Genomic DNA, 25,672 nt, shown 5'->3' with positions numbered 1-25,672 from the left:
GCGCAGCGGCCTGGACGAAAGAGCCAATTGCGGTGCTAGGGACCCAGCCGGCCTCTGCCCCGCCCCGTTCGGGCTCCGTCCCCGATGGTGCGGCATGCAGGGTCCAGGAGCCTCTCTGGCTGCCACTCTTTGGAAGGGAAGTGGCGTACGCATTAGGTAGCAGTTAAAGTACGAATCGCCACGAGGAGCAGCCGTTAGGAGGCGGGACTTCCGGTCCATCGGGTGTAAGTCCTCAAGAGGCGGAAGCGCAAGGTGGTATAACGCCGCATTGAGCTCGGTTTGCCGGTCTTTAAGTGGTCGCGCCCCCTTGGAGAACGCGACCAGAAGGCGAGGCGGTCCCGGGGTCTCTAGCTTCGCGGTAAGTAGGACCGCTTGGCGGCGCCGGGAATGAAGGTGTGTGGCCCCGGCGCTGACCTGCTGCCGCCGTCCCTTGCTGCAGGGCAGTGGCCTCCCCGCCAGCCTTGCCTCCCAGCATTTCTCACTCCCCCTCCTCTCCTTGGTATCAGCCGCAGCCCCCGCCCTGCCTGCCCTCCACGCACGGCCCCCGCCCCGGGACCTTTCTGAGACGCAGGTCCAGCCCTATCACATCCCTGATTGACGTTCCCCGTCACAAGATGGCCCTCTTGTCCCTCCCGTCCTAAGCCGGCTTCGCTCGCTCTGTGCTTCAGCTGCAGGAGACACCTAATATTATTTCGTTCCAAACCGACATCTGTTTGCTCACTCTTGTACTTTCCCGCTTACCCCAGAAGGCATCCCTCGTCACGCCGGTAGAATCAGTTCATCTCTGCTTCCGGAGCACTGTTTACTCCATGTAAAGAGCGCGTTTGTTAAAATTTTTTAGTACGGTTGCTTGAATGAGACTCTCTTTTTCCACCGGATTATATGTTTCTTGAGGGCGGGAGTAGGGTCTTGATCATTTGGGATCTCCCCAGGGCCTAGTACAAAAGCACGAAGTTTGGAAGCTAACAGTCCAAAGTTTTCGCACTAGCTTTGTGACCTTGGACACGATCCCCCTATCTATGAAGTGGTGATAAATAAAATAATTTCAATCATCTTACAGATCTTGTATGGTGCAGAGTATGTACGCGATAAATATTCGGCTCTTTTTCCTTTCTAGCTTTCAGTATACACAGTAGTTGCTGGGTACGTTTTTTAAATGAATCGAGAGGCACTACAGATGAGTGATTTTTCTTCCTAGCTCTGTGATTGTATTGATGCTATCAGTTAGTTGATACATTTGGTAGTATTTGGTAAACACAATCTAATGAAGTAATTAAAGACAGTAATGGTGAATGTTGGTTTCAACATCTGCAAGAATAAACATTTAACCTTCACGCTCTAATAACTTGAGGCGTTTGATTTAAGTCTGTGTGCCCTTCAGACATGTTTCTGAAGAGATGAAGATATGTGTCTGCACATTATTTTTTACAGGTGATTGTAAAGTGCAGACCACTTGTCACGGAACATAGTTGAAACAGAAAATAGGAAGATGGCAGCAAACCCTTCAGGACAAGGTAAATCCTAGGAACTTTTTCCTCGTGTAGTAAAGTATTTTAATAGAAAATTTAGCATAGGGCCGTTACTAGAGCCAGAATTAAAAATGAATAGCCAAGTAAAACCCCATATTTGAAGCAAGTCCAACGTTTCATCAGATATGTAACATCCTTAATAGCTATTAATCCTATATATTAATCTGTTAATATTATTCACACTGTAAACCTTAAGTCCTCCTCGGACATTTGTGTTCTCATGCTCTTTTACTTGAGATTAGAACCACTTTTAAAGAAGTTATATTGTCACTAGGCAATATCCACTCTTTTATTTTCGTTTGCTCAAAAAACTTTTCATACACGTTTCACCTGTGTTAAGAGCTCTCTAAAACAAGTCACGTTAGATACATCCCAAATAAGGAGTTTTTATTTAAAAATAAGTTTTCAAAAGTAAAATTTAATCTCTAGAAAGCATTAAATTCCACTTTGTAAGTTGTCTCCTGCTTAAGAACTTCATATCAAGTCTAAATTCCTTATTTGATGCATCATATTTTTTGATTAATCTTAGTCTTGTTTTATTTTAAGCATCATATAAACGTGTTTGTGTCCAGTTGTTTACACTCACTGTACTGTCTGTGAGAGTCATCCATGTTATGCCATGTATCAATAGTTCATTCTTTTTTATTGCAGACTAGTATTCCATTGTATGAATTTACCACAACTTATTTATTCATTCCTTTTTGGAGACTTTGGGTTTCTATCAGTTTTGGCCATTGTGAATAAAGCTGCTTTGAATATTCGTTTGTAAGTCTTTTTGCAGATATTTGGATGAGTATCTAGGAATGGAGCAGCTGAGTGTATAGTTTACTTTATGGAAAACTGCCAACGCTTTTCCCAAAGTGGATGTACTTTACATTCCCTCTAGTAAAGTGTGAGAATTCTGGTTGCTCCATATATAGCATTGTTGGTCTTTTCAATTTTAGCCACTTTAGAGGGTGTAAAGTGACATCTCATTGTAGTATTAACTTGGATTTCCCTGATGACAAATGTTGGACACTTTTTTATGTGCTTATTGGCCATTGCAGATCTTCCTCTGTGAAGTGTTTGTTCAAGCCTTTTGCTTATTTTTTTAAATTTGGGTTCTTTTTATTATCAACTTTTTTTTAAGAGTCTAGATACTGGTCCTATGTCACTGCTAATTGCATCATCTAGATCATCTTTGAGTTGGTTTCTGTTGACTGCATTTTTTTTGAGAATGGGTCACATTTTCCTTTTACTTATTATACTTAGTGATTTGTTATTGAATACTGGATATTATGACTAATACCTTGTAGAGACTCTGAATTCTGTTATATTCCTCTGAAATGTGATTTTCATTCTAGCAGATGGCTTGGCTCAACTCATACTCCAAACTCTTGTCTCCCTTATGTTGGGCAGCAGCTGAAATCTCTGCTCATTCTTTAAAGCCTCCAGTTGCTGCTTTAGTGCTTTATTTGTCTCCCCCATGTATGTGTAGTTTAGTAGAAAGCTAAAACTTTGGGTGGATTTTATAGGCATGTTTTAGGCTTTACTCCTTCTGCCTTTCCCTCTCAAGTCTCTCCCCTAATTTTCTGGTTACTCTGCCAGTCCTGAACTCTGTCCTCTGATACCTCAAGCCAGTAAGGTGAGGCTGTGCAAGCTGTTTGTATATTGAGGAGTGCAAAAGGCTACCAATTCCCAAATTTCACCAGTTGCAGTTTCTGCCTGATTTTGGTCAGTCTCTAGTGCCTTCAAATAATGAATGTTTAGTATTTTTTCCAGAATTTATTATTATATTTGTGGCAGGATTACTCTAACCAAACTATTCTGCTAGTACTGGAAGTTGGAAGCCCACTGAATCTGTTTTAGTATATTAGTTGCGTTTAGGACAGACTAAAGATTACATGAGTTTCATAGAAGTGTGGTATTGTAAAAAGGTAGCTCTGGTGATAGCTTTACTGGCTGTAACCACCTAATACAATTCTGTTCTCTCAAATAACCAAGTGTGATTTGTGTGCTCTACGGACTAATCACAGGTCAGTATTCCCCTATGGTCTTTGACCTCCTCTTTTCACCAAGTTATAAGGATTCAGATTAAAAATAATTTAATTTGAACTGAAATGAAACTAAGAGAGATCTATTTTGGAGAGAAAGTATGCTGCCAAAAATCACACAATGCAGTCCAAATGAAAACAAATTAAATATTTTTATCCCTCTGTTTTAATAGCACAAATATGCAAGATTTACAGTTTGCTAGTTACTTTTTTTTTTAAGCAGTTGCAATAAAGCACAATCATTTTTACTGTCACCTTTGATTGATCCATAGTCAAATCCACTATGAAACATCCCCTAATATAAATAGAAGCGAGGGCTTTCGAGTGCAGAGGACATGGGTTCGAGCCCTGGTCTGGGAAGATCCCACATGCTGCGGAGCAACTAAGCCCCTGTGCCACAGTTACTGAGCCCATGTGCCACAACTACTGAAGCCCATGCACCTAGAGCCCGTGCTCCGTAACAAGAGAAGCCACCTTAACGAGAGGCCTGTGCACCGCAACGAGGAGTAGCCCCCACTCGCTACAACTAAAAAGAAAGCCCACACACAGCAACAAAGACCCAACGTGGCCAAAAATAAATAAATTTATAAAACAAACAAAAAAACATAGAAGCGAATTTAGATTAGTCCTTTGGCTTTTGTTGCTCTTTTGTCAGTGATATTGTTGGTGTCATGGAGCTGCTGCTATTAGGCACCAGCAGAGGGAGTCCGTATCATGTTCTGCGACTCCTAGACTTTCAGTGAAAATTTAAAATTCTTATTTATTTGGATCTATTGCATTTTACTCTATATTATTTCTGTACTGTTTATGTGTATTGGAACTACTAATTGTGGATATTGAATGCCAAGCTCCATAATTATCTTATAATGATAACTGAAAGAACAATGACTTAAGAAATCTTCATCTGTGTGTTGTAATTTATTAATGTCCCTGGTGGAGGGGACAGGCCCTCTTTCAGATCTAGCAGTCTATCATACTGTAGTAGTAATCTGAACTGCTAAATTTCACAAGCTCTTGGCAGACAGTTACTGAAGTCTCATATTCTTAGCATCCATCATAGTGTGGAACATTCAATAGGTTCATAATAATTATTTGATTGATAAGAAGTAACATTTTGAGAATTTAATATGTAGAGGCAGATTGTCAAACTGGAATTTGGCCAAGGTACCATTCCTAAGTAAAGAGGCTCTCATTATTGGTAAATATCAAGATCCTGTGATTATGTGCTGGCAGTTGGGAGATTGGTCTAACCTGATTTCAGATACACAGAGAAACCTGGTGAAAAACTGAGTAAAGAATGTGAATTCTCGGGACTTCCCTGGTGGCACAGTGGTTAAGAATCCACCCACCGGTGCAGGGGACATGGGTTCGATCCCTGGTCGGGGAAGATCCCACATGCTGCAGAGCAACTAAGCCCGTGCGCCACAACTACTGAGCCTGAGCTCTAGAGCCCATGAGCCACAACTACTGCGCCCGTGTGCCACAACTACTGAAGCCCGTGCACCTAGAGCCTGTGCTTCGCAACAAGAGAACCCCCCGCTCGATGCAACTAGAGAAAGCCTGCACGCAGCAACGAAGACCAAATGCAGCCGTAAATAAATAATAGCGATTGCTCTCAATTAAAAAAAAAAGTGAATTCTTTTGATTCTTTTATAGTTATATCAAAATGCTTAGAGTAATAACTATAAGCCCTGCAGTTCAAGTGGTGGGAACTATTGATTTGGGGCCAGTTTGGATGCTCTTAGCTATGATTTTAGGGCTCTGTGTAAGAATGGAACATAGCTCCTGGGAGGTGTCTTGCTTGACCTCAGACCCAAGTACAAGTTTCACCTAAACCACCTGTGGTCCAGAAGGAAAGCAGATTTACCCTTCAGGCTTGTACTAAGGTATGCAACCTCTCAATTAAGAATTTGTCTTAGTGATGCATAAAAATCATCTTAAAATTCTTGTCTGTACATTTTTAAAGATGAGAGTGGACACAAAGACACAATTTGGAGTTTGTTTTTTAAAGCTAGATTTCTTTTTGCCTCATTTTTCATTGCCAAGGCAAAGAGTGTACAGTAGTTTTCTGATGCTAGGATTGATCTGTAGGCCCAGGTTCAAATAGGAATGAAACTGAGTTGAGGCATAATATGACGTAAACTAGCATGAGATTGTTTGTATAGTAGAAGAGAGCTTGTGATCCCCAGGTCCATTCAGACTGGCCTGGGAGGCCTGTCACGTGAGTGTAATCTAGAAAGCTGTGCTAATCAATTGTACCCTGTGTAATGAAAAACAGTTTACTGACAGAATTGTCAGAATGGGGCTGACAAGAATCTAGTGAAGTTGACAATCTAAATGATAGAGAACACTAGGTAATAATAACAGTGATAGCTAGTATTTATTAAGCAACTACCACGTGGCAGGCAGTGTGCTAGGTATTTTATTTTTATTTTCTATATTTCATATAACCACCCTTCAAAGTTGTCACTGTTACGTCCATCAGTCCTGCATAGTGAGGTAATTTTCCCAATATTAAATAGTAACTGGTAATACTGAGATGAGAACCCAAATTGAATCTGTGTCCAAGTCCCCTGTTCATTGTTTTCCCATACTGCACATTAACTGGAGGGTTAGAACATTCTAATTATAGTATCTAAAAAATTGGGAGCTCTAGACTAGGGGCAAAAGACCTCATCTTAGTTTTTGTATCTCTTCTCCATCTGTTATTGAGCAGAAAATCCTTACAGGGAAATGGGCCTGTGAGATTATCTGTAAGAGGAAAAGAAAAATGAGTGAGGAGGAAAGGGTGATTCAAGCAGAAGAGATTTCATCATCTTACTTAGCTAGTGCTGAAGACAAGAAACCTCAGTGGATAGAAGTGGCAGTAGCTTAAAAGGGGTAAGTCCTTGGGGTCTCAGTGAGAGAGAACTTGAACACAGGGAGATCACCTGAGCAGACATTAGGGCTTATTCCTTTCCTTGATCTGTATTTTCAGTAAATTCCAAAGGTGGCCAAGAGTAGAATAATTTTTTAATCTTGCAAGTTACAGGAAGTGTTTGCCATTAACTAGATAGCTAGAAGACTAGTTACTGGTACTAATTACTTCATGTTAATAATGTTGTATTTTTTATTCTGCTAAGACTTAGACATCAGGCAGTCTCCCCTGAATAAGTTTGAGTTTTAACCACTGAATACATTTTATATATCATTAAGGAGTATGGTAGGCAGAATAGTATTCTCCCCCCATCCCTCCAAAAAATGCTGACGTCATAATCCCCGGAATCTGTGTCTTTGTTACCTTATATAGCAAAAGGAATTTTGCTCGTGTGATTAAGGTTAAGGACCTTGAGATGGGAAGATTATCCTGGATTATCCAGGTGGGCCCATTTTAATCACATGAGTCTTTGTTTTTTATTAAAAACATTTTTTTAAACAACTTTATTGAGATATAATTTACACACTATAAGATTCACCTGTATTAAGATTACACTTCAAGAATCTTTAGTAACTTTGTAAAGTGTGTAACTTTCACTAATATCTAATTTTATAACATTAACATGTTCAACATGTTTTATAACATAACATGAGAAAACTCATGCCTGTTTGCAGTCACTTCCCATTCTTACAGGCCTGGGCAACCACTAATGTACTTTTTGTCTCTATAAATTTGCCTCTTCTGGATACCTTTCATATAAATGGACTCTTACAGTATATGGTCTCTTGTGTCTAGTTTCACTTAGCATGTTTTTGAGGTTCATCTGTGTAGTAGCATGTATTAGTAATTCTTTTTTGTTGTTGTTGTTAAACAACAAATTTATTTTCTCACAATTCTGAGACCAAGTTGTCAGCAGAGTTGATTTCTCCTTGGCTTGTAGATGGCCTGTGTCTTTTCTCCCTGTGTCTTCACATGGTCTTTCTTTTCTCTCTGTGTGCATGTCCTGATCTCCTCTTCTTATAAGGAGACAAGTCATACTGGCTTAGGGCCCACTCCCAATGACCTCATTCAACCTTAATTGCCTCTTTAAAAACTCTGTATCCAAATACAGTCACATTCTGATGTACTAGGGCTTAGGACTTCAACCTATGTGTTTTGCAAGGATACAATTTAACCTATAACACTCAACCCTCTCAGCCTCCAAAATTCAAGTCCTCACATGTGAAATATATTTGCCCCATTCCAACAGCCACAAAAGTCTTAACCCATTCCAGCATCAACTCTAAGTCTAAAATTTCATCTAAATAGCATCTAAATCAGATATGAGTGAGACTAGAGGTATGATTCATCCTGAGGCAAAATTCCTCTCCAATAGTGAACCTATGAAGCCAAACAAGTTATCTGCTTCCAAAATACAATAGTGGGACAGGTATAGGATAGACATTCCCCTTCCAAAAGGAAGAAACTGGAAAGAAGAAGGCTGACAGGTCCTAAGCAAGTCCAAAACCTAGCAGGGCAAATTCCATTAGATTTTTAATTTATTCAAAGATTTAGTTTATTATATCAACATCAGTACTAGAACTCACATCTTTTACTCTCCAGTCTGCAACATTTCTACAGCACACATTTGTGTGCTGAAATTATTTGTATGACATTAACATATGTGGCTAATTTTAAGAAACTTCTGTGGAAAATTCATTAGATTTTAAGGCTTGAGAGTGAAATCCTCTTTGGCTCAATTTTCTGTCTAACAAGGGTGGTGGCTCTGCCTTCTCCTCCCTGAATTTTGTCCCCAAACCCTCTGGAACCAATGAGGAAACAGTCCTGGTGCCTGGGCCTGTGCTCTCTGGACCCATGGTGGCAGTAGCAGCCCTGCTGACCCCTGACCCACCTTCAGAGTCATTCCTCCCTGTACTCAAAGAATGATGCATGTTTGCATCCAGACATCTCTAACATCTAACTTCCTGCTTGTAGAACCCCAGAAGTCCGACAGCCTTTCTTCATTTCATCCCACCTCTGTTCTCTTCAGTCCAAGCTGACAGTGCTTCTGTTGAGATGGTTGATTGGATCCATGTCACACACCCATAATCTCTTTAGTAAAGACTGTCCAGCCATGTCTTTGGTGTTCTCTCCTGAACACACTTTCTCATTTTTTGCAATATGAATAAGCTGAGAATTTTCGGTCTTCAAGTTCTGGTTCCTTTTTGCATAATAATTTCTTTTTCAGTTGTCTCCCTCTCACACTTTACTATAAGCAGCAAGGAGAAACCCGGTCACACCTTCAACATTTTGCTTAGAAATATCCTCAGTTAAATATCCAAGTTCATTACTGACAACTTTTACTTTCCACAAAATACTAGAACACAATTTGGTCAAGTTCCCTGCCACTTTGTAACAAGTACTGCTTTTCCTCCAGTTTCCAGTAACATATTCCTCATATCCATCTGAGACTTCCCCAGAAGCACCTTTAACATTCATATTTGTGTCAACATTCTGTTCATGATGAAATATATATAAACAGATGTATGTATAGCATATATATATATATATATGAGCAGATATAGTGATAGAAGCTTTCTGTACAGTTCTCTCTTTCTGAGATCTCAGAAGAATCACCTTGAATGACCATATTTAGTCTCTTCCAGACAATCTAGGCTTTTCTTTTTGTGTGTGTGTGAACATGTAGTATTTATTTTTTTATTTTTTAACATCTTTATTGGAGTATAATTGCTTTACAATGGTGTGTTAGTTTCTGTTGTATAACAAAGTGAATCAGCTATACATATACATATATCCCCATATCCTCTCCCTCTTGTGTCTCCCACCCTCCCTATCCTACCCCTCTAGGTGGACACAAAGCACTGAGCTGATCTCCCTGTGCTATGTGGCTGCTTCCCACTAGCTATCTATTTTACATTTGGTAGTGTATGTATGTTCATGCCACTCGCTCACTTCATCCCAGCTTACCCTTCCCCCTCCCCATGTCCTCAAGTCAATTCTCTACGTCTTTGTTTTTATCCCTATCCTGCCCTTAGGTTCTTCAGAACCTTTTTTTTTTTTTTTTTTAGATTCCATATATATGTGTTAGCATACAGTATTTTTTTCTTTCTGACTTACTTCACTCTGTATGACAGACTCTAGGTCCATCCACCTCACCCGGCCAGAGCAACAAGACCCTGTCAGCCACACAGCTCAGAAGAAAAGGGAGAAAAGAAAGAAAGAAAGATAATGAAATAAATAAAGTTACTAAAATAAAAAATAAAAAAAATTCTTAAAATATAAAAAAGTAATTTAAAAAAAAAAAAGAAGAGAGCAGCCAAACCAATAAATCCACCAGTGATAACAAGCACTAAAAACTATACTAAAAAAAACCTAAAATGGACAGAGAGAGCCCTAGGACAAATGGTAAAAGCAAACCTATACAGACAAAATCACACAAAGAAGCCTACACATACACACTCACAAAAAGAAAAAATGGAAAAAATATATATATAAAAAGAAAAAAGGAAGAGAGCAACCAAATCAATAAACAAATCTACTAATGATAATAAGCTCTAAATACTAAACTAAGATAAACATAAAACCAGAAACAAATTAGATGCAGAAAGCAAACCCCAAGTCTACAGTTGCTCCCAAAGTCCACCACATGAATTTTGGGATGGTTCTTTGTCTATTGAGGTATTTCACAGATGCAGGGTACATCAAGTTGATTGTGGAGATTTAATCCGCTGCTCCTGAGGCTGCTGGGAGAGATTTCCCTTTCTCTTCTTTATTCGCACAGCTCCTGGGGCTCAGCTTTGGATTTGGACCCGCCTCTGTGTAGGTTACCCTCTGGCATCTGCTCTTCGCTCTTACAGGACGGGGTTAAAGGAGCGGCTGATTAGGGGGCTCTGGCTCACTCAGGCTCGGGGGAGGGAGGGGTACGGATGCGGGGCGAGCCTGCGGCGGCAGAGGCCGGCATGACGTTGCACCAGCCTGAGGCGTGCCGTGTGTTCTCCTGGGGAAGTTGTCCCTGGATCACGGGACACTGGCAGTGGTGGGCTGCACAGGCTCCCAGGAGGGGAGGTGTGCATAGGGATCTGTGCTTGCACACAGGCTTCTTGGTGGCTGCAGCAGCAGCCTTAGCGTCTCATGCTCGTCTCTGGGGTCCACACTGATAGCCGCGGCTCGCACCCGTCTCTGGAGCTCGTTTAGGCGGCGCTCTGAACCCCCTCTCCTTGCGCACCCCACAACAATGGTCTCTTGCCTCTTAGGCAGCTCCAGACTTTTTCACGGACTCCCTCCCAGCTAGCTGTGGCGCACTAGCCCCCTTCAGGCTGTGTTCACGCAGCCAACCTGTCCTCTCCCTGGGGATCTGACCTCCGAAGCCGGAGCCTCAGCTCCCAGCCCCCACCCACCCTGGCGGGTGAGCAGACAAGCCTCTCGGGCTGGTGAGTGCTGGTCAGCACTGATTCTCTGTGCGGGAATCTCTCCACTTTGCCCTCCGCACCCCTGTGGCTGTGCTCTCCTCTGTGGCTCCGAAGCTTCCCTCACGCCCACCCCCCGTTTCTGTCCGTGAAGGGGCTTCCTAGTGTTTGGAAACTTTTCCTCCTTCACAGCCCCCTCCCAGAGGTGGAGGTCCCATCCCTATTATTTTTCCTCTTTTTTTTCTTTTTTCTTTTGCCCTACCCAAGTACGTGGGGAGTTTCTTGCCTTTTGGGAAGTCTGAGTTCTTCTGCCAGGGTTCAGTAGGTGTTCTGTAGGAGTTGTTCCACATGTAGATGTATTTTTGATGTATTTGTGGGGAGGAAGGTGATCTCCACGTCTTACTCCTCCACCATCTTGAAGGTCCCCCTCCCACATGAGTCTTTAAAAGCAAAGAACTTTTTCCTGGCTGTGGTTAGAGAGAAATGACCACAGAAGGGTCAGAGACATGCAACGTTGTTGGCTTTTAAGTTGGAGAAAGGGGACCACAAGCCAGGGAACTCAGGCATATCTATAAGATGGAAAAGGGAAGGAAACAGATTCTCTCCTAGAGCCTCCAGAAAGGAAAGCAGCACTTGATTTTAGCCCAGTGAGACTACTGACCTATAGAACTGTAAGATAATAGATTTATGTTGTTTTAAGCCATTAAGTTTGTGGTAATTTGTTACAGCAGCAGTACGAATAATATACCATTTAACTATATGAGCCAAAACCCTCAGAACCATCCATGCCCCCTCTTCCTCATTCTTGACTTCTTATTTATTCTATCACTGCCCTGTTGATTTAACTTCCTAAAAAGCTCTTGGGTCTGTTCATCTCTCTCCATTTCCCTGGCCATTAACAACTTCTGTCATCTCCAGCTTGTTCTACTGTAATAGTCTCTTTTTCTCTTGTCTAGTGTATTCTCAACCTTGTAGCTACAGTGATCTTTCTAAAGAGGGAAGCGTTATTTTGTCCCCTACCCCTAATTAACCTAATTAATCTAACATTTCAGCTCTAGCATTACTTCCTGTAGGAGACTTCTCTGACACTGCTCCCCCTACTCCCAGTCTAGGTCAAGTTGATTCAACATTGATTCCTGTTGGTGGGGATGTAAATTGATACAGCCACTGTGGAGGACAGTATGGAGGTTCCTTAAAAAACTAAAAATAGAACTACCATATGACCCAGCAATTCCACTACTGGGCATATACCCTGAGAAAAGCATAATTCAGAATAGTCGTGTACCACAATGTTCATTGCAGCACTATTCACAATAGCCAGGACATGGAAGAAACCTAAATGTCCATTGACAGATGAATGGATAAAGAAAATGTGGCACATATATACAGTGGAATATTATTCAGCCATAAAAAGGAACAAAATTGAGTTACTTATAATGAGGCGGATGGACCTAGAGTCTGTCATACAGAGTGAAGTAAGTCAGAAAGAGAAAAACAAATACCGTATCCTAACGCATATATATGGAATGTAGAAAAATTGTACTGATGAACCTAGTGGCAGGGCAGGAATAAAGACACAGATGTAGAGATTGGACTTGAGGATGGAGGCGGAAGGGGAGGCTGGGACGAAGAGAGAGAGTAGCATTAACGTATATACACTTCCAAATGTAAAATGGATAGCTAGTGGGAAGCTGCTGCATAGCACAGGAAGATCAACTCGATGCTTTGTGACGACCTAGGGGGGTGGGATAGGGAGGGAGGGGATATTGGGATATATGTATACATATAGCTGATTCACTTTGTTATACAGCAGAAACTAACACAACAGTATGAAGCAATTATATTCCAATAAAAATGTAAAAAAAAAAAAAAAACCTTGATTCCTACAATGATTGTTTTTAATACTTATAGAATGTTATTTCTTTATTTCAGACTGCTCATCTTAGACTCTAATTATACATTCATTTGTGTAATTATTTGATAATCTCTATCTTCACGGGAATGTTTAAGAACCATGAGAACTAGCATCAGATCAAGTTGTGGCTCATCATTGCATCCTTAGACTCAACCTTAGTGCCTGTATGTATGTCATGGATACACAATAAATATATGTTGAATCAATAAATAACTTAAAACATGTTAAACTAATAGTGCCGCAGTGAGTTTCCTCCAATACTGAACAGCTGTCTTTTTTTTTTTTTTTTGCCCTGCCACACGGCTTGTGGGATCTCAGTTACCCAATCAGGGATTGAACCTGGGCATGGCGATGAAAGCCTGGAATCCTAACCACTAGTCCACCAGGGAACTCCCCCTAAACAGCTGTCTTAGGATGATAGTTCATTTACTGTATAGTTGTGAAGAGTATATGGCTTGTAAGATAATCATTTGAAAGGATTTGAATATTTTAAAATATCTTTTAAAAAAATGTTATGAAAGCAAAGTAACAACTGTAATTGGAAAGTAGATTATCCATAACCCCACTAATCAAACAATAATTTTCATTCTTTAGTTTTAGATTTTTTTCAATAAAAGGAATTCCTATTAGTCCTTGTTTAAGTGTCATAGAGCTATTCACGCAAAGTGAATATCAGCTGTTAGGTTTTAAATGCAAGTTGCTGTAATGCTAGTTACTCCAGAATATTTTTAGTGACACAGAAATGTGTGGGAGTTAAATGTTTCTATAAATGAATATGGAAATGAGAATATATATGATTGTGAATGGAGATAGAGTTATAGTTCTAAGTGGAACTTTTGGAGTGTGCTGCTTTATTCTAAGATAATTTTATTAGGAAAAAGTTTAGTTACAAAGGAATATTAAGTAATTCCTACTGTACATGAGATAATATATTTTAACACTCTCATGCTTTTAAGAATGTAAAAGTTACATGTAACTTTAAGATACATGTAAAATAATGTAAAAGTAAAATGTTGAATTATGGCGAGAGACAGTTTGTGTTTAAAAAAACAATTCAGGGCTTCCCTGGTGGCTCAGTGGTTGAGAGTCTGCCTGCCAATGCAAGGGACATGGGTTCGTGCCCCGGCCCGGGAGGATCCCACATGCCGCGGAGCGGCTGGGCCCGTGAGCCATGGCCACTGAGCCTGCGCGTCCGGAGCCTGTGCTCCGCAACGGGAGAGGCCACAGCAGTGAGAGGCCTGCGTACTGCAAAAAAAATAAAAATAAAAAATAAAAAAATAAAAAAACAATTCATGTAGTGATTAGAATAAAAGTTAAATTTTATATATTGATGCCTTAGAGTTAGTTTGTATTACAAACTCTGAAGGTGGGAGAATCTTGCTCTAGAAAATTATACTTAACTACTTCACATAACCAAATTGACTAGTTTTTTGCCTTATGTTTCAAATGTGAAATAAGCTATTATTATTACCTAACTGCTATCTGTTGACTTTTATATATTTCTATAATACAGTAAATGTTTTGTACAAAACTGACAAGTAAATTAGTACTAGATTATTTTTGAGCGCTCAAGAGGGAAGCATAGGTTTCAGGGCATAAGACAAGCTCAGAAAGTAAAAGCCTAATAGACCTGACCATACCCTTTCCCTGTAAAATAGTTTTTGTGGCTCTCAGCTGCCTACATGTATTAAGTTCTTGAATGTTATGCAGGAGATAACCTTGCCTGGTTAGACTGTGGAATAGGAGTTGAGAGGGGAAGATATTTTAGAGACATCAAGGATATAAAATTGATTGGACTAGGTGATTGGTTGGATGTGGGTAGGAAGAAGGAGGTATTATAAGGATAAAACTCAGGCTTCTGGGTGGGAGCATGGGGCATTAAGTGAGATACAGAGAGAGGCATTATCCTTTACCAGGGAAGGAAGGCTATGAGCTACCCCTGTCTAATGACCGCTTATAATGTCTAAGGGGATTTTGTGCATGAAGAAAAGTCCTCATCACTGCTCATAATTAATGCTCAGTTTTTAAACCTACTTATAAACTAAGTTCCAAAATAAAATGCTTTTTTAAGCATTTAGAATTGAGTACAAGCTTATTTAGTTAAATTCTCTTTAATAACAGTTTAAATTACAATTAATTTGACTTCTATAATACTTCACTTTATATAGTGATGGCAAAACTTACTATACTTAAAATTAAACCTATTTTAAAATACTAACCCATGGGTTTAATTAATTCATTTACTCTCTCTGTAGTACTTTGTTTTTTTAATCTTCCTTGGATTATAATAATCTTCCCATTTTCTTATTTCTGTACTTTCCCAGGGTTTTAGTAATTTTTTTATACCTTCCTAGGGTTATGGTTGTCTTACCACTACCAAAAAAAACAAAACAAAATTTCAGATAAGTCAAGGTTTAGGGTTTGTTGATGGATTTGATTCTTAGGTAAATCACAAGATTTGCTTATGCCTTTAAAGATGATTTAAAAGTTGCATTGGTGTGCACTTGGTCACTTCTGTAACTAAACTTGCCAAGTTAATGAGTTTTTTTTTTTTTAACTCATGCCTTTTCTCATAGATTTTTAGTTTCTTGCAACCTGGGGTTACTACCTGAATGAAATACTCTTCTTCTTATTATTATTATTTTTTTTTAAATGTGATTAGTATTTTATAACCCATTGTTCTGTTGTCATTATGAATTGCCCTTTTCTGGTAGCATTCCTGCCAGGAATTATGGACGTTTCATCTCCCAAGAAATCAGGGATCAGGTCTGTACCATTAGCTCTCTTCAGGATATTCCGCTAATTCATCCAGTTAGAGCTCAGGGTTTCTCCTTGGTCATTGTGTGTGACCATGGGTGCTCATCTACCACTGCGTTTCCTTTCAAATGGTGTGTGTGTGTGAGGACCTGCTCTGATCTGACCCTCCTGTTCTTGGTACATAACTTGCTTTTTCTGGGACTATTTGGCTTATCCACAGTTCCCTATATCTACCCCTTCCTCCTGTAACTAAACAAAAAAGTAAACAGCTATGTCTTATGAACAGACATAAACTTAATAGGAGAAACAAAACATCTAAAGGTTAACACTAACCTAATTATTAGCATAATGACTATTATTTTACCTTTCTTTACAATCTTTTTATATACTTTAACTTTTTTTTTTTTTTTTTGGCCGCACCACACGGCTTGTGAGATCTTAGTTCCCCGACCAGGAATTGAATCCGGCCCCTTGGCAGTGAAAGCACAGAGTCCTAACCACTGGACTCCCAGGGAATTTCCTAACTTTCTTTTTTGTATCTTTTTATGAGTTCATGGTTTATCATGGATTCAGTTTGTTCCATTTAGTTATAATTATTATTCTCTTTTTAATGTTCCAGTTGTTGCCTGGCCAACCTCAAGCTGGAAAGCATTCTTCACTTTACAAAGAACTCACTTCTGGATTCCTTTAAATAACACATTACAGTATACTTATCCTTCCATAATTATCTTACCTTAATTTGTATTACATTACTTTTAGGGAAGTTTCTATTATATAAAATCAATAATACCCATATTCTGTACTTCCCATCTGATTCATATAATACTGACTGATTTGTTTATTTGGGTAACAGGCTCACCATGAGTAGTAAAATAGATTGAGAATAACATAGCTCTCCTTAGTGGGCAAAGATCATGGACAAAGAAACTAGTGTATTAATATTTAGAGCCTATAGTTACTAATTTTCACACTTAATTTCCATGGTAACAGGGAGTTCACTATAGCTACCTGTGCTCCGATTGTCAAACATGCATGAAATTTTTTTAAAGGAGGCTGTTACTGATCAAGCCAAGAAAGACGTGATTTTTTTTAAAGTTAGTGAATCATATGAAATTATTGTTTCTGTAGGTAGAAAATGGTGAAATATAGGCAATTTAATAAGTTTAACTTACCAGTGTGCTACATTACTTTCGACGATGTCATATTTTTGTGAAGTGGGTTTTTGGCAATTGCTTTGATAAAAAACAAGTACTGTGTGGAACAGGGAATGAGGATGGTAGTGTCTGAACTGATTCCCAGGTTTGCAAAGTTATACAGTGACCAGGTACACACACTGCATTAGTGGTTATTTTAAAATGAAATAAAATATTTTTCTTTCAATTTACGGGTATTATTTTTTTTAAAAACTACAAGATGTCAGGACATCATACTTATTAGGTTGTTTGGACTTGACATTCTATATTACTTTGGTAATGGTGTTTCTTTAACAGTATTTTGACAACGTTTCAATTATTTTTACACATGGCACCCTTTACCATAGCATTAGCACTCACAGGCATAAGTATCGTACATTCTTGGGAGTTCTATATTAAGTCCTTCCTTAGGTAGAAGACTTCTCCTGAGGCAGTCCTGTCTATGAGGTTGGGTGGAGCCTGTAATGACATGTGGCATGTAAACGCCTTATAGAGTTTCTTCCCTGGAAGATTAAGAGGTTGGCAGGAAGGAAGATTAGAATTAGGATTAGAATAGATGAAGAATCACCTGGAAGGCTTGCAAAATCATCTCCTCAGAAGTACCAGGATGTGTTAGTGTGAATTATCTGTTCCAGAAAGGAGTCTGCTATTACTAGAATTGGATGACAGGTTGATGGCATAAGCATGAGGGGGCAGGGAAGGAAAATGGAGATGATAAGTTCCTAAAATGGCCGTGGCAGAGACAGGTTTTGCCCCTTTCTGGCCTGGCCTGAGTCAGTTTACTGTTGCTAGATTTAAGAGCAGGTTTAGGGGAAAGTGCCGCAAGCCTCAGCTGCTTCTAGTTCAGCCCAATCTCAGTGTGAATCTCAGTGAATGCTCCTGTTCTTGTACATCCTGCGCTGTCCCTGACCTAACTCCTCACCCCAGGAGAGGAGGAAATATGCATCCTACCACCCAGTTCTCCTTTATGATCAATATAAAGTGCTTAAAATCCCTCATGTGAGTACCCTTAGGAGTGCTTACTTCTGCTCTGCTTGAAAGCTCCCTCCTTCCCCATTCCTCATTCTTTCTTCTAGTGCAGTGATGCTAACCCAGTGATTCTAGTCCCCTGGCCTTTTTTTGCCTCCGTAGTTTTTTTCCTAATCCTTTAACCTTTCCATTTGTTTTCTTCTAAATTAGGGATCAGAAACTTAAATGCCTACAGGTATAAACAAATCTGATAAGGACTGTAACAAGCTGGAGAGTGCCCAGCTAAAGGGGACAACTATTTCTTTGTTCCACCTAGTTGTTGCCATGGGGGCGTCCAGACCCCTGTGCCAGACCTTGAGATGTTTCAAGAGAAGCAAGTTATCTGAGAATTTTGTATACAGTGTTTACATGTTGGCATTTAATTCAGATTTTAAAAACATAGTTAGTTGGATGCTGCTTCTGGGCCAGAACTTTGAACCTCTGCTCTAGATCTTATGTTAAAATTGGAGCTCAAAATTGAGCCCAGTAATCAGTATTTGATAAGGGGCCTATCTGTTTGTACCCTGTCAGTTATGCTCCATTTCTCTCTCAGAATTGCTTTCTAGTCAGTTGCAATTCTCTGACTTGTTCCTTGAAAGACTGTGTGTCATCTCTGAATGAAAGCAGTTGAGAAAAATACTGTTTTGACCTGAGTGTATCTAATGCTTTCCCCTTATGAAAGAGGCATTCACAGAGAGGCCTAAAACTGAGAACTGAGAAAATCTTCACTCCCAGAGATTCAGCAGGATAGAGATTGGTCCCTGTAGCATTTGGGGCTGCAGAGATTTTGTTATAAAACAAATGCAGTTACCCACACTTTGATGATTAAAATTCTTTAGAACTAAGTCTTAAAAAAGTCCTCAGTCAGTATTATCCTTTGCATTTATCTGCGTATTATCCTGTTAAACTTGCTGGAAAATAGGCAGTAGGGAGATAGTAACCATCTAGGGAAACTGCTTACTAGTGGGTTTGTTATCATGTTAGAGAACAGAATTTTGCTTTCTGGGTTTCTAGGTAGCCTAGGTTTATAAAACAGCTCTAAAACATTTTATTTCTCTTTCTCGTCCCCAACACTCTCTCTTTTTTTAGGTTTTCAAAACAAAAATAGAGTTGCAATCTTGGCAGAACTGGACAAAGAAAAAAGAAAATTACTAATGCAGAACCAATCTTCAACAAATCATCCTGGAGCTAGGTATTGAAGAATAATGTGGTTTTTATATTCAGTGATATAAAAAATACCTTGGACAATATAACTGAAATTGGTTGGCAATGGTTTGTTTCTTTAACATTGGAATTTAATAACATGTTACGTTTTATTTCCTAGTTAGACTTGAAAAGTTAGATTATTTAATTGCTTAGATTTTAAATATTTTAATTCTAATCAGACTTAAAATTGCCCTACAGCCTACTTTCAAAAAAAGAAAAGAGTTTTGTATAGTTTTTTTGTTACTGAAATTATTGTTAATGTCCCACTTTTTAGGCATTATGCAAAATAGGTAAAGTTGCGGTTGCTTAATGTATTGTATTCCGTTTCTGCCATCTTAAATCTCTTCCCTGACATCCATTATCCCATTCAGCCACCACCTTAACTTTTTTTTATCTGTTTCTGTTATTTTATTTGTTAGATTGATGTCTAGTAAAAGTATAATATATAATATAGTATAAAATATTCTTCTGTTTCTTCAGGGGACTGTCCCTGGTGAGTTCAGGTATACAGGAAAGGACTCACGTGAAAGCTAGAGCTAATTTATATTTTTAGGTGTGCAGAGTCACCAGACCTCTTAAAGGAGTTGTCTGTACGTACTCATCTCTGCTTTCTCACTTATTTACTCTCCAACCCACTACAATCTGACTTCCGCGCCTCCCCACCTCCAACCCAAAGAACATGTTTGAGCCTAGGTCGCTTGCAACCTCCTTGTGGCTAAATCTGGTAGACCAAAGTCCTTTTCTTGTTAGACTTCCTAGCATTATTTGACACCACTGATTGCTCCCTCCTTTTTTTTTTTTTTAATTGAAATGGAGTTGTGTTAGCTTCAGGTGTACTACACAGTGATTTGACATGAGCATACATTGTGAAATGATCACCACAGTGCCTAGGAACCATTGTCTCCACACAAAATTAATACGGTATCATGAATCATATTCCTTGTGCTGTATATTACATTCCTGTGACTTCTTTATTTTCTCACTGAAGGTTTGTGCCTCTTAATCCCCTTCACCTATTTTGCCCACCCCCAACCTGCTCCCCTCTGGTAATCACCTGTTTGTTCTATGAGTCTGTTTTCTTTTTTTATTGGTTAATATATATTTTAATTTTTTTTTTTTTTTGCGGTACGCGGGCCTCTCACTGTTGTGGCCTCTACCGTTGCGGAGCACAGGCTCCGGACGCCCAGGCTCAGCGGCCATGGCTCACGGGCCCAGCCGCTCCGCGGCATGTGGGATCTTCCCGGACCGGGGCACGAACCTGTGTCCCCTTCATCGGCAGGCAGACTCTCAACCACTGCGCCACCAGGGAAGCCCTATTTTAAATTTTTTTATTGGAGTATAGTTGATTTATGATGTTGTGTTAGTTTCAGGTGTATATGAGTCTGTTTTCATTTTGTTTTGTGTGTTTTGTTTTTTAGATTCCATATATAAGTGAAATCATATGGTATTTGTTGTCATCAATGGCAAGATTTCTTTCTTTTTTTTAATGGCTGAATGGTATTCCATTGTATACAGTGCCCTCCTTAAAATACTCTCTTTCCTTGGCTTCCATTCATCCACTGTTATACTATCTTGGTTTTTTTGCAGACATTTCTCCACTGCCTCTTTTTTTTTTTTTTGGCGGTATGTGGGCCTCTCACTGCTGTGGCCTCTTCCGCTGCGGGGCACAGGCTCCGGACGTGCAGGCTCAGCGGCCACGGCCCACGGGCCCAGCCGCTCCGTGGCATGCGGGATCTTCCTGGACCGGGGCACGAACCCGTGTCTCCTGCATCGGCAGGTGGACTCTCAACCACTGCGCCACCAGGGAAGCCCCTTTTTTTAAAAAAATTAATTAATTAATTAATTTTTGGCTGTGTTGGGTCTTTGTTGCGATGCGTGGGCTTCTCATTGCGGTAGCTTCTTGTTGCGGAGCACAGGCTCTAGGTGCACAGGCTTCAGTAGTTGTGGCACACGGGCTCAGGAGTTGTGGCTCGCGGGCTCTAGAGCGCAGGCTCAGTAGTTGTGGCACACGGGCTTAGCTGCTCCACAGCATGTGGGATTTTCCTGGACCAGGACTTGAACCCATGTCCCCTGCATTGGCAGGCAGCTTCTTAACCACTGCGCCACCAGGGAAGTCCCACTTCCTATCTCTTGAATGTTGATATTCCTCAGAGTTCTGTTCTAGATCCAGTCTCCCAGTCTACATCTTTTCACTGAACAGTTGCATTCACTTTCACAGCCTGTAATTTATGTGCCGATAACTTTTATACATTTGCATCTCCAGCTTCATTCTCTGTCTCAAGCACCAGACTGCCTCCTGGACATCTGCACTTTGATGTCTTCCAGGCATTTCAAACTGAGTATGTCCCACACCAAACTCATCTTCCCTCCCTCTCTACCTACTTAATATTGTTGGCTTGCTTTTCTCCATGAGTGGTACAGATCTACTAGTAATCAGAGTCAGAAATGTGAACTTTAATTGTTTATTATTCCCTCCTACTTCCATCTCAAAACATTTATCATTCTCTTATGTTTATATTTTGAAATGTGTCTCAAACTTGTCCATTTTTCTTTATTGCAACTGATGCTGCCCTGGTCCTGGCCACTCTCATTTTTTGCCTCAGTTACTACCTCCTGAATTTCCCACACTCTTAAGTTCTCTCGAATACATTTATCAGTTGTGTCAGTTAGGATGTTTTAATCTGGAAGTAACAGAAAACCAAAAAGTTGGCATAAACGTTAGGATATAGGTTAACCAGAAGTGTGAAGATAAGGTGATTCCAGAATGGCTCACTGCAGTGGCACATGAGTGTCAGCACTGACCCAGCTTCCTTTCTTCTCTCCTTTCTGCCCTTCTCCATGGGTCAGCACCTCCTTACTGGTCAAAATATGACTGCAGTAGCCTAGGCATCACTGTACACCGAGCCCCCGTAGAGGCAAGAGCCAGAAAGATTCCTCTCCTGTGTCCATTTTGTAAGAGTGAGGAAAACGTTCTCAAAGCCTTCACGCAGACTACCCGTGAAGTCTAGCTGCCCAGAATCGTGAACCTTTCTCTTGCCTACGCAGGAAACCAGCAAGGGAAATGGTATTGTCTTATACCAATCAAAGTTCACCCCCTGGGGGATAACCTGGCCCACCATGAAGAATGGGACCAACGATAATTGAACTAAGTGTGGGTTCCATTAGCGAGGGAAAAGGGAAAGCAACCGTTGTTGGGGAGAGGACCAGCACTGTCTGCCACAGTGGTGGTCTTTCTGAGCTGCAGTGTGATAATTCTGATCAAGTCACTCTTCTGCTTATAACACTCTTTGGGAGTCTCCCTTCACTGTTAGGATAAGGTCTTCATTTCTTAATTTATTTCACAAGGCTCTACATATCCCGGCACCTGCCTTCCTCCCTAGCCTCATTTTTTGCCAACCCATTTCTCCCCTCCCGAGCCCTGACCTTCAGTCCTACCTTTGCATGTTCTACCTTCTGCTTGAAACATTCAACTCTTTAGTTTTCATCATAAATATACCTTTATGATAGACCAGAGTACCTCAAATCTGTTTGAAAGCAGAGGACCATAAATCATCAATCAAAAGGAGAAAATCTGAAGCCCTAATAAATAATATAGGCTTTTCTTCATATAAATTAATGTAGACAGTGGGAGAAGGAAAAAAGACTTATTCAGGAAGTTCTTTTTTCTTTTTTGTAATCCCTATTTAGAATATCTAAAGAAAAATGTGATTGAGAAGTAAGAGAGTCTCTAAACAGTCAAGTAACTAAGATTCCCATTTCAGCATTGCGCTCTCGAGACCCGCTCTTAACAAGGACTTCCGGGACCACGCTGAGCAGCAGCATATTGCAGCCCAGCAGAAGGCGGCTTTGCAGGTGAGCAAAGTGTGGCTGACATTCTTGTCTCGTTGGAGATTTCCTGGGGCTTGGAAACCAGCACTATTCTTACTTTGTATTTCAGTGGAGCAATATCAATAAAAACATTCCACACGTAATTGCAGTTGTTTGCTGACATTCAGTCATGCCCAGAGGATTTGAAGGACCAGATACGGCAGTAGTGAAAGTATCTTTCATGGTGTTGACATGGTCATGATTGATTCTGTGCCACACCTGGCAAGGGACTGCTGCACACAGAAGAGTTTAGGGTATTTGGATGGACAGAATGATCTTGAAAAGCTGAACGGGCTAGTTTAATAGTACATATCTATTTTTTCAAATTTGTCATGCCGTTATGTCCTTTGATAGTCTTACCGGTTTATTATTGTTGTTTGGATTCTTTTTTTAATGGTCAGCATGTCTGTTGTGCAGGAAATGTTTAAAGACTATAGGAATGTGACAATCTATCAGTTAAAAAAATTGTTCTTATTATGATAAACAATTTGAGTATTTCATTGATCTTGGATAATTTAACTAAGATTCCTAGAAACCTTGCACTAGACATCATTACCCATGCTTTTAAACCGTAGAATCTCAGAATTGGAAGGGATATTAAAGATCATCTCACTTTAGACAACCTATGAACAGTCCTTTGTTTAGTGACAAGGGACATCACTGGTGGTTTTCTGTTATTTATATGCCAACATTCTCTACAAAATGTTGGTGTCTTAATCACCAGTCATCAGCTGTCTTTCCCCCTTCTCCTTCCAACTACTGTCCTTCTTTCTCACTCTCCTGCTTTACTGACCAAGAGCAGAGTACTTTGGGACCTTTGTTGCTAGTTTTCCTCCCCACTCCAAGGAACAAAGAAATTCATGTCTTCGACTCAATTATTGATTGAAGAGAATCACAGGGGAGAGAGTGGGGATGATAAATTAGTACCTGGTGCAAATTGTTAATATGAATTCTTTATTATTGTCCATCTCCTGTGTATTTAAACAAAATTAACAGCATAAGAACTGATTTTTAAAACAAATGTGGTCTCAAGCACTCAGAAAGGATAAGTAATTTTAATGCCTTGGTTGAAGCATTGTGACTCTTAATAGCTGAATTGACCTTTTTTCCTTTCTTTTTTTTTTAACTCTTTCCCAGCATGCACATGCACATTCATCTGGATACTTCATAACTCAAGATTCTGCATTTGGGAATCTTATTCTTCCTGTTTTACCTCGCCTTGACCCAGAATGAAGAAAATATTTGTAATAAAAGTAACTTTGTAATATCAAATGCCAAAGCTACTATCAGTCAGTGCTGTACAAACTGTGACTTGCCGAATTTTGGTGAACTTTTACATATTTTGTTTCTTTAAAAGAAAGATATGTGTAAGTGAAAGCAAAAAAGAAGGGTGACCAGGATGATGAAAGCTCTGGAAGCTGTATTATCTGAGGAACAGATTATGCTACCCATGACTGTAACTTTTGTGTAATGCAGTTTGATTTTTAATTCTGAGTCAGACTCTGAATTGGATGTGGTCACATAAACCCACCCCACCACCAGCTAGTTGGACTGAGTATATTATGTCTACAGTGGACTTTCAAGAACCATTTAAAGTACTTAACTTTAAACAAATGAGGGTGCTTTTTAAAAATGTGAACCAATAGGCTTAAATAAGTTACATTCACATTTTCTGTTTATAGAATTGATTTCAGTGTACGTTTTGAGTTTATAATCAACGTATCCTGAAATATCCTTTAACTTGTGACTCGTTCCCCTATTCTCAATTTTAAAGGAAAACCTCAGATAAGACTAAGTTACCAACCAGTCTTAAACATCTTTTATAAACCTATGCCACTACAACTTAGGTGACTAAATGCTATTAAAAACAATTAATAAGAAATGTAGTTTTAAATTTTGTATATGCTCTTATTTTGTGTTACTGCATGAATGGTGTGCCTGTACAGTTTTACGCCCATTTTTGCTCTAATTAGAAACATTAATTAAAGTTGAGCCCCTTTTTAGTTACTGTAAAAAGGAAAGAATTAGGTTAAGCAAGTTTCTCAACATGATACATCTTTAACAGAATCCAGGGTGCTTATTTAAATATGCAGTCCCTACAGCTGACCCTAGTCCCACGGAATTAGTGTCTCTAATTCAAAGTCTGAAAACCATGGGTTAGAGAATTGAGTTGTAGGTCCCTAAAACTTAGAGGTCATTTAGCTAACATTGACATTTTTTTACTTCTAATAGGACTGAAATTAAGTTTTCTACTATATCACAGATATAGTATTTTTTATAACTGACCTCATCTTGGCCTTGAGTTCCCATCCTCTCTGGTGGTAGCCTGAAATTTAAACTTGAGATTCCAGTTTGGGTCAGTAATTAGAAAAAGTTCATCTCCCTTTTCGAAGAGTTTCTTCTCTCTCCTTCCCTTAGATATTTGTACCAACCACACAGCCCCATCTTACCTAAACTATATGAAAAGGAGTGGACAATTCTAGATATGGCTGTGCCATTTAGATTCTTTCTGTTGAGAACTGCGACTGGTTTTCTTCATTTGGGTGAGTTGGCAGCTGTCCCCATCATAATGGTCACCATTACAGCAAAGGTGCCCTTTCTTCTGCTGCTGAGGATCACCTGGGGCCTTTGCCTCTGCCCTGCCTCAGGTCCACACAGCTAGCCTTGGCCCTTCTTATCGTGGTCCTCATTTTCTTGAATTGATTTGACTAAGTTTCTGTTCTGTGCGATCCAGGAGCTACTGGCATCATTCTAAATCTACCGATGCTAAGGAGATAAATCTTTTGGATTGTATAGTTTTTTATTGTTGAAGCCTCTGCCAAATGTGTGACTTTTATAACC

At 39.8% G+C, this 25,672-nt stretch overlaps 1 protein-coding gene across 1 annotated transcript; it reads left to right on the top strand.

Annotated features, from left to right (window-relative positions):
- Positions 1 to 219: 219 nt before the first annotated feature.
- On the top strand, positions 220 to 24,064 carry INIP (INTS3 and NABP interacting protein; the record flags this gene model as incomplete). Its single annotated transcript, XM_079707110.1, has 5 exons — positions 220 to 358; positions 1,432 to 1,514; positions 18,848 to 18,950; positions 22,726 to 22,816; positions 23,969 to 24,064. Exons 2-5 carry the CDS (start codon positions 1,490 to 1,492, stop codon positions 24,062 to 24,064), a joined length of 315 nt encoding a protein of 104 aa, XP_079563236.1. The 5' UTR covers positions 220 to 358; positions 1,432 to 1,489.
- Between the last annotated feature and the right edge of the window lie 1,608 nt (positions 24,065 to 25,672).

This window comes from Hyperoodon ampullatus, assembly GCF_949752795.1.
Source record: "Hyperoodon ampullatus genome assembly, chromosome: 6".
Classification (NCBI taxonomy): Eukaryota; Metazoa; Chordata; class Mammalia; order Artiodactyla; family Ziphiidae; genus Hyperoodon; species Hyperoodon ampullatus.
The sequence above is the reverse complement of the archived record's forward strand: the minus strand, read 5'-3'. Positions and strand labels throughout refer to the sequence as shown.